Source organism: Rhinopithecus bieti, unplaced genomic scaffold, assembly GCF_001698545.2.
Source record: "Rhinopithecus bieti isolate Rb0 unplaced genomic scaffold, ASM169854v2 scaffold_28055, whole genome shotgun sequence".
Classification (NCBI taxonomy): domain Eukaryota; kingdom Metazoa; phylum Chordata; class Mammalia; order Primates; family Cercopithecidae; genus Rhinopithecus; species Rhinopithecus bieti.
In genome coordinates this window covers 1,963,362-1,971,704 of record NW_016812914.1, presented here as the reverse complement: position 1 = coordinate 1,971,704, position 8,343 = coordinate 1,963,362, and the positions used below count along the sequence as shown (strand labels likewise).

The 8,343-nt window shown below is 57.0% G+C and overlaps 1 protein-coding gene across 1 annotated transcript in view; it reads right to left on the bottom strand.

The window, feature by feature from the left end:
• The window catches only part of EEF2 (eukaryotic translation elongation factor 2), a 10,159-nt gene extending 3,360 nt beyond the window's left edge, over positions 1–6,799 (bottom strand). Inside the window, exons 1-11 of the mRNA XM_017847183.1 lie at positions 6,720–6,799; positions 5,484–5,698; positions 4,430–4,611; positions 4,127–4,338; positions 3,562–3,740; positions 3,246–3,351; positions 2,616–2,729; positions 2,123–2,261; positions 1,796–1,991; positions 1,090–1,348; positions 554–661 (exon numbers count right to left, since the gene is read on the bottom strand). Of these exons, the coding sequence (XP_017702672.1) occupies positions 554–661; positions 1,090–1,348; positions 1,796–1,991; positions 2,123–2,261; positions 2,616–2,729; positions 3,246–3,351; positions 3,562–3,740; positions 4,127–4,338; positions 4,430–4,611; positions 5,484–5,698; positions 6,720–6,722 (1,713 nt within the window). The 5' untranslated portion in view covers positions 6,723–6,799. The remainder of the gene's footprint in view (positions 1–553; positions 662–1,089; positions 1,349–1,795; positions 1,992–2,122; positions 2,262–2,615; positions 2,730–3,245; positions 3,352–3,561; positions 3,741–4,126; positions 4,339–4,429; positions 4,612–5,483; positions 5,699–6,719) is intronic.
• Positions 6,800–8,343: the final 1,544 nt, after the last annotated feature.

Sequence of the window (8,343 nt, the reverse complement as noted above, 5' to 3'; positions counted from 1 at the left end):
AAAAAAAAAAAAAAAAAAAAAAAAACAGCCCTGGAGGCTGGGCACAGTGGCTCACACCTGTACTCCCAGCACTTTGGGAGGCCAAGGCAGGTGGATCAAGAGGTCAGGAGATCAAGACCATCCTGGCTAACGCGGTGAAACCCCGTCTCTACTAAAAATACAAAAAATTTGCCGGGCATGGTGGGCACCTGTAGTCCCAGGTACTTGGGAGGCTGAGGTAGGAGAATGGCGTGAACTCGGGAGGCGGAGCTTGCAGTGAGCCGAGATCGCGCCACTGCACTCCAGCCTCAGTGATACATCGAGATTCTACCTCCGAAACAAAACAAACAAACAAAAAACAGCCCCACATGTCTGGAGAAGACCCTAAAGAAGAGACTTGAGGAATCTAAAATGCTGAGACCAAGACCAAGAGGGAGTCTAGGCGCCTGCACAGAGCCCACCTGGGCTCAGCTTTAAAACAGAGAGCAGGAGTGGGTGCCTGGGGGCCGGGGGTGGAAACCAACTGTCCCGCCTCAGCCTGAGGGGCGGAGACGGCTGATCACTGGCGCCTCACCTTGATGGGGATGCAGGCGTGGTCCTCCTCCAGGTCCTTCAGGCAGATCTCCAGGTGCAGCTCACCGGCGCCCGCGATGATGTGCTCTCCCGACTCCTCGATGATGCACTGAAAGGGACACGAGTTAGCACCAAAGGGGCAGGGGGCTCGGAACAGGTGGGACACCAGGCTCCCAGCTTCCCTTTACCTAAGGAGAAGCTGGACCCCGCCAGGACAAGATTTCAGGAGAAGGTGCCGGGAACCTGGGACCAGCACAAACTCCTGAAGAAATGTAAGACCCACCAGCTACAGTGAACATGCGCAGGGCAGCCTAGGAGAGGGTGGGGGCCGCCTGGGCAGGAGTCCCCGTTTACATGACTTCGACCTGGGAGGTGTGAGCCCCACGGAAGCAGGGATTTTTCCCACAGCTGGGAACCCCTCCTTTCATGACAAGTCACCCCAATCTGACAACCACAGCAACCCACACAGCCACAGTGGAGGCCACAAGCTGCCCCCCCTCACGGTGTCTGCTCCCAGCGGGTACACTCCGCGCCCACCTGCACCATGGGGTCGGACTTGGCCAGTCGCTTCAGCCCCTCCACCAGCTTGGGCAGGTCAGCCGGGTTCTTGGCCTCCACAGCCACTCTGACGACAGGGCTGACGCTGAACTTCATCACCCGCATGTTGTGTGCGTGCTCGAAGGTGGTGATGGTGCCTGTCTTCACCAGGAACTGGTCCACGCCCACCAGGCCCACAATGTTCCCACAAGGCACGTCCTCGATGGGCTCCACATAGCGGCCCATCATCAAGATTGTTCTGGAGAAAGCAAAAGGCGGCAGCAGGCCGCAGGGATGATTCTGCTGGATCCTAGGCTAGAGGAAGTCCCTCCCGGGGTTGGTGGTCCTCCTTCCTGGTCCCAGGGCAGGCTGGCTTCCGCAACTCCCTGACTGCTGGGTGGAGGCTGCCAGGAAACATACCCTCTTTGGAGTCACTGCCCTCTCCCTGGGTATGGGTCAAGACTGCCACCACCCACCTGGAGCCCAGGGATACAGATGAGCGGGGATCTGCTGTGCCCTGGGACTTGTGGCTTCTCCAGGAACGCCCTCAATGGACTCTGAGAATAAAAGCTGTGGCTGGCACTAATATCACCCTACACTCCCTCTATGCTCCTCACTTCTAACTCCTGACCGAGAAGCCAAAGACCTGGAGCAGGACAGGGCCCACAACAGTGCTGAGGGGCCCGGCCATCACCCAGCGGCTCACCTCTGGATTGGCTTCAGGTAGAGGTCCTCCTTCTTCCCGGGGGTGTAGTTGGGCCCCATAATCCTGACCTTCAGGCCGGTAGAGACCAGCCCCGAGAAGACCCGTCCAAAAGCGTAGAACCGACCTTTGTCGGAGGTTGGCACCATTTTGGAAATATACATCATAAGGGGGCCTTTGGGGTCACAGCTTTTAATGCCTGAGGAACAGAGAAAACCCGCAAGCTTTATTCCAGTGCAGCTCAGACTCCCGGAAGCCTGAAACCTGCAACCTTAGGCAACAGGAAGTCCTCCGGCTGCAACTCAGGACCCGACCACCAGGACCACGTACCCATGGCAGCCTCATCGTCCGGGGGCCCCTCATACAGGAGCTCGCAGCGGTACTTCTGGGCCGTCACAGGGGAGGGCAGATGGATGGTGATCATCTGCAACAAGGCGTCTCCGGCGGGCAGCCAGCGGCGCATCACAGCCTGCAGGGGCGGAGGGCGGCGCATCAGACACCTGGGGAGACCTGGATGGCCCCATACACCCTTCCTCTCTTGAAGCCAAGGAAGCCAAAGTCACGAGTCATGTTCTCCAAAGCACGACCCCTTCTGGAAGGGGGCAAAGGCCATGCACACTCCTGCTAAGGCCCTTGTCCGCACCTGTCCCAGATGAGGCTGGCTGCTAGGATGGGTCTCCAGCGGCACCTGAAGCCTAAAGCCAGAGGGACAGCAGCTGTCCCTGCGCAGCTGGGGACCTCAGCCCCCAGGGCCTAGGCTGTCAGAGCATCCAGAAGCCGCAGCCTGCGTTCCCTCCACCCGCGGGCTGGGCCCAGGCCGCACCTTCAGCAGGGGTTTGCCTTCTTTGTCCTTGTCCTCACTGTCCAGTTTGATGTCCAGTTTCTCTATCAGTTTTGCTGTTTCCTCTTTCTTGAAATTCATGATCGCATCAAACACCTAAATTCACCACAAGGAGACAGGAAAGCCCATCTGGGAACGGCAGGAGGAAGCCTGGCGCTGCTTCCTGCTCGGGAGACTGAGGTCAGCGCAGGGCACGCAATGCGGAGCAGGAGCAGGCCTGGCCTGCCTACCAGGGGCCCAGCCGAGCGGATGGGGAGCTGGAGGAAGCCTCGAGATAAGAGCAGAGAAAAAGCCCACTCTGACTCATAGACAAGGGCACGAGTTCTGACTTACAAGCACTAAATGGCCACCTGTAGCCAAAACCACAAGTTACCCAAACCCCTCCTTGCAAGGGCGGTCCCAAGGCTCTGGCTGTGCAGTCCAGACCTTAATAGAAGAACCCTGACTCCACCTCAGTTAGGAGCTGCGCCTCCTCCCACCATGCACCTGCCCCACAGGGAGATGGGCCCAATTAGCTCACAGGCTACTGGCCAGAACCAGCAGGGCCAGGGGCCAATAGTCGCATTGGCACACATAGCCCAGGGTGCCCGGCGCAGCCCTCACTCCCCTCACCTTGAAGATGGGGTCCAGGATCAACTGGCAGAAGGTGCGTGGCAGCTTCTTCCCATCGGGGCTGGTGGCTGACTTGCTGAACTTGCCGTTGGCTGGGTCAAAGTACCTGGCAGGGACAGGCAAAGCCAAATCAAGTTAGGGCCTCCAAGGCATGCGGCAGGGGGAGACGGGATCACCAAGGGGACATGCTTGGGCCAGACTCTCTGGGGTGACTGGTGGGCTTCAGCTGTACTGTGAATATGGTACCACAACCCTGGGCGCTGCCACTCCCCCCAGGTGTCAGGAACCCCCCCCAACCATACACCGCAGGGCTCACCTGTCACCCCACAGCTTCTTCATCATGTCCTCCACTTTCTTGGCCCGCTCGGCAGGCCCCAGCTGGCCCTCCCCCTTGGCAGCAAACTTGGCCACGTACATCTCCGCAAACTGCTTCAGGGTGAAGGCCCACCCATGGAGGCCAGACCCGAAGCCCACAGTACCGAGGACAGGATCGATCTGAAAGTGTGAGAAATGGGAAGCGGCTGTGAGGATGGCCCCTGGGCAGAGCCTGCAGGTGCGGACTGGGTGCCTCGGGCATGGGCCTCAGACACTGGATTTCTTCAGTAGACATCAGGTCAAAGTGAAGAAATGATCAGTCATCACCAACAAGGGGACCAGCCCCTCCACCACCCATGTCACCATTCCCTGCGCTCGCCTCTTCCAGCTGCCCAAAGATTAGGGACTGGGTCAAGAAAATTGAGAACATTCCAGCCCCCCTTCTCTGTCACCCCAGCATTCCTGGCAGAAACACACTTCCAGTCCCCTCAGCTCAACTCCGCTCCCCGCCAGCTCCTGCGGTGCCCACTGCGGCGGGCACACCACCCAGCCAGGGAGGGCCGTACCATGATGTTGCCCATGGGGCCGCTCTCGCCCTCGCCGTAGGTGGAGATGATGACGTTCACGTTCTCCACAATGCGCTGGAAGGTCTGGTAGAGCTCCTCAGGCTCCAGCTGCAGCTCCAGCAGGGCACGGTCCATCTTGTTCATCATCAGCACAGGCTTGATGCGCTCCGCAATGGCCTGCCGCAGCACTGTCTCCGTCTGCACACACACGCCTAGAGACGCAGGGGACGGGGCGGCGCTGTCATCCTCAAACAGGGAAGGCCCTGCGTTCTAGGCCCTGCCTCAGGGGGACCCGCTGCTTACCTGACACACAGTCCACCACAACCAATGCACCATCAGTGACTCGGAGGGCAGCGGTCACCTCCGAGGAGAAGTCGACGTGCCCGGGGGAGTCGATGAGGTTAATGAGGAAGCCGGCGCCATCCTTGCTCTGCTTGATGAAGTTCAAGTCATTCTCCGAGAGCTCATAGAAGAGGGAGATGGCACTGATGGAGGGAGGGATCCATCAGGGGGACAGGATCCACACACCTGGCCCAGAGAGGCTGGGATGCTGTCAGAAGCCAGGCTGCTCCTCCCTCCATGACTCATCCCTGGAGAGGCTCCCACAAGACCCAACCCACCCTTGTCCTTTGCCTCTACAATACCCTCTGTCCGAGACAGGCCCCCCACGACAGGGAACTCCTGGTACCAGCCCCACAGCCAGCTACTCAGAGCCCTCCTGACCAGACACTCTGCCCCACCGACTTGGTGCCCCCAAGACTCATCACACCTGACTCAAAGTAGCAACTAAAGACCCAGCAGGACAGCAAAAGCCTCCAGAGACTCTGGCCCTTCCCTCCTCACTTCTGCCCCTGCTCCAGTGGAAATGAAGAGCTTTAGCCAGAGACCCTCACTGTGGTGCCCACCCAGGACAAAAAGCATTTGGGATCACTGTGCTCTGTGCTCACGTTTTAGACTCTCACCCCACTCACATCAGGGGCCAGAAACTGTCACGGAATGAAGGCCATCCAGTGCAACGCAACAGCTTCCCAGCATCCTGAGTGGCAGGAACACCCTCCCCTTCCAGGTGTGACAGCAAAACCTCTCCAGATATTGTAGGAGCCGGGGGAAGTCCCCAGGGAAGGAGAACCACTGAGTGAAGCCCCCTCCTCAAGAAAATCTTCCAGCTCGCAGCACCCCCAATCCCTGTGACTCTTGGTCCCGTCTCGCTGGACTGAACCTCACTCATTCTCCCATGAATTAAGAAACCAGGACAAAGAGCCATTGCCTAGTCTCTCCCCGCCCACCCTGGCCCAGTGGCCTCCAGCTGCCACGCCAGCACCTCCCTGCCTGGGTACAGAGGGCATGGGGAGCTCACGTTGACTTGATGGTGATGCAACGCTCCTGCTCATCCTTCCGGGTGTCAGTGAAGCGTGTCTCCCCGGCCCGGGCCGAGGCGATGATGCCCGCCTTGCACACCAGGGAGTCTGTCAGTGTGGACTTCCCGTGGTCCACGTGGGCGATGACAGACATGTTACGGATGTTAGCCTTCTTGTCCATGATGGCGCGGATCTGGTCTACCGTGAAGTTCACCTGGGCAAGAGGGGGAGGCTCAGACCAGCTCGCGATTTCCAGGAACACGGCTTGGCATGGAGCGTTCAGTCCAAACCGGCATGCCCAAGGCCAGGAGGGGGCTGGTGTTGGGGTGCCCGAAGCCCACCCAATCCTGCCAGCCTAACACGCCTTGAGAACTACCCCGCAATCTCCAAGGATCCACTGTCAACAGATGTCATCCACAATTGACAACCCAGAAATAAAAGCGTTCAGAAATAAAACTCAGTGGCAACAGATTTCCTTGACACCAAATACAAACACTAAAGAGTTATTAGAGGCCAAACACATAAGGGATGAACCCTCTCCCAAAGCCCCCTCCACGTTGTCATCTGGCCACCCAGGCTTCCCCGACCAAAAACCTCCATAATAAAATGCAAGGTCACCCCTCGGCAAGAGGGATCACACAAGGCCACCCTCCCCAGGAGATAACGGGGAGCCGGAACGGCCCTAACAGCCACAAGCCTACATCTCGTGTCTCAAAACGAGTCTTTGCACAGTTGGGAGTCCCAAGGACAAGCGCCTAGGGCCGACGGCTAACAGCATCAGGAGAAGGTATTCGGGAGGAAAAGGGGAGCCTTTCAGGTGTCGTTTTGCTCGTTCTGCCATTTCCCTGCCGCCCCTAGTCCCCCGGCAGAAAATCGATCTCAAACTCGCGGCCCGCGAGTTACATAAGGCGCCTGCCCGTCTCCCCGCTTCCACCGCGGTGCGCGCCATCACAACGCCTGCCACATCATCATACCCCACCCCCATCCTCCTTAACACCCCAGCTCCAACCGGGTCTGGGCAAGGTTACGGCGCCCCCGGAAGCGGAGAAGGGGCTCGGTGAACAGTGCGGCGCACAGACATGGCGGCGGCCGCTGCTCCAGTCCCGGCTCCTCCGGCGCCGCCGCCGCTACGTCTCCTCCCGGCAAGGGCGGCCCCAGCGTCCCAAGCTAGGCAGCGTCGGCCCCGCGGAGGCCCCGCCGCCGTTTCGGGACACCAGCGAGGCAGGGTTACTCACCATGGTGGCGGATGGCGGTGGATTCTCCCAGGTAGAACCGAATGAAGCGAGTCGCGCCGAGGATGGCGACGACGGCGGCGGAAGAGAACGCTGACGTCAACACTCAGCATTTTATAGGCGGACGCCGGTTGGGCGGGTCATGTGACTGCGCTGCGGAGGCGGGGCGAAGCGACGCCGCGCAAGCGCACGGAGGCGTTCCCGCTCGCCTCCCCCGTTAACCCATTCGGCGCTGGCGAGGCTGTTTTAGGATACAGTCTGGGCGTCTCGGGGATGGTGGTCGCCCTCGGTGTGCAGTGTTTAGGTGCACAAAGCAAAGAGCGCCGTTTTAGCTGGGAATAAGAACCATAGCAACGATATTAGCTTACAAAATGTCCAGCATTTCTATTAAAGCCACATTACAAGGTGAATAGAGTCTGTGGATTTTACCCACGTCAATTTCCCGGTTTGGGCGTTGTTATGTAAGTAGATATCCCTGGGAGAAGCTGAGGGAAAAAAAGACACTCGCGACCACTATACTGTTTTTCAACTCCTTACCTGTAATTATTTCAAAATAAAAAGATTTATAAGAAGCAGGCATCGGAATCACTGATCCCACAAATGCATACTGAGCATCTATGCACCAGGCATTGTTAGAGGTTTTGTAGATACAGCAGTGGACAAAACACCTTGTTAGCTTGACCACATTGCGTGCACTTCTACTAGCTACTAGGATTTCTCTTTGCCTCAGTTTCCTCGTCTGTAAATCGGAGGTGATCAATACCACCCTATTGTTTGGGGTGGACTAAAACGAATTAAAGACTTCTAAAAGAATTAGCACCGTGCCTGAGACCCAACGCTCAATAAACGCTATGTATTTTAATTAGCTAAGATTGCTATTAATAAAACATTTATTTCAGGACTGGTTTGCCATGTCCCAGGCACCCGGCTTAGCGCTTTACTGGCACAATTTCATTTTCTAGTTCATTTCCTCTCCAGGGGGAGGCGCAGGAAGACTGTTTAGCATTTGTGTCCTAATCTGACCCTAAGAAACTGTTGAATGTGTTTCGTATCTCATGAATTGGCATTCAGTTGACTATCTCTATTCCTTACGAAGAGCCCAGCCCGCTGTTTAGCACATAGTAGGTACTCAGTATTTCTTGCATGAATGATGTTCTCACAGTCCAAATGAACCCCCTGCGGCACGTCTTTCCCTAAACTCACTTTGTGAAACAGAAGAGCCACTGCAGTGCTTTTCCTGGGCTGGGAGAGGGGGAGGTGTGGATCCACAAAAAGCAATGCAAATTCCAGCCTGGACTCTAAAATAAACCTGTACACTCCTCCCCCTCACAAATGTTTCGGGAACTTTGCTTTACAAAGCGCTGTCTCAACCTTGGTTTTCATTTAATGGATGATTGCTCTTGCTATCACCATTTAACCCGATGGAAAACTGAAAGTATCTTCTGAAAGAATTGAGGCTCCGAAAGGCAGATGGCATGGCAGGGAGCAGAGGTGAGCGCCCAGGGTCCCTAACCACCTACACCTGTGCTGCCTGTGACGCGTTTAATGTTAAGTTACAAGTCAAGCGCCTGCGCCATTTGGGGGATGAGTTTTTAGCAGAGAGGTATTCCGTTTCTCATTCTTTTTT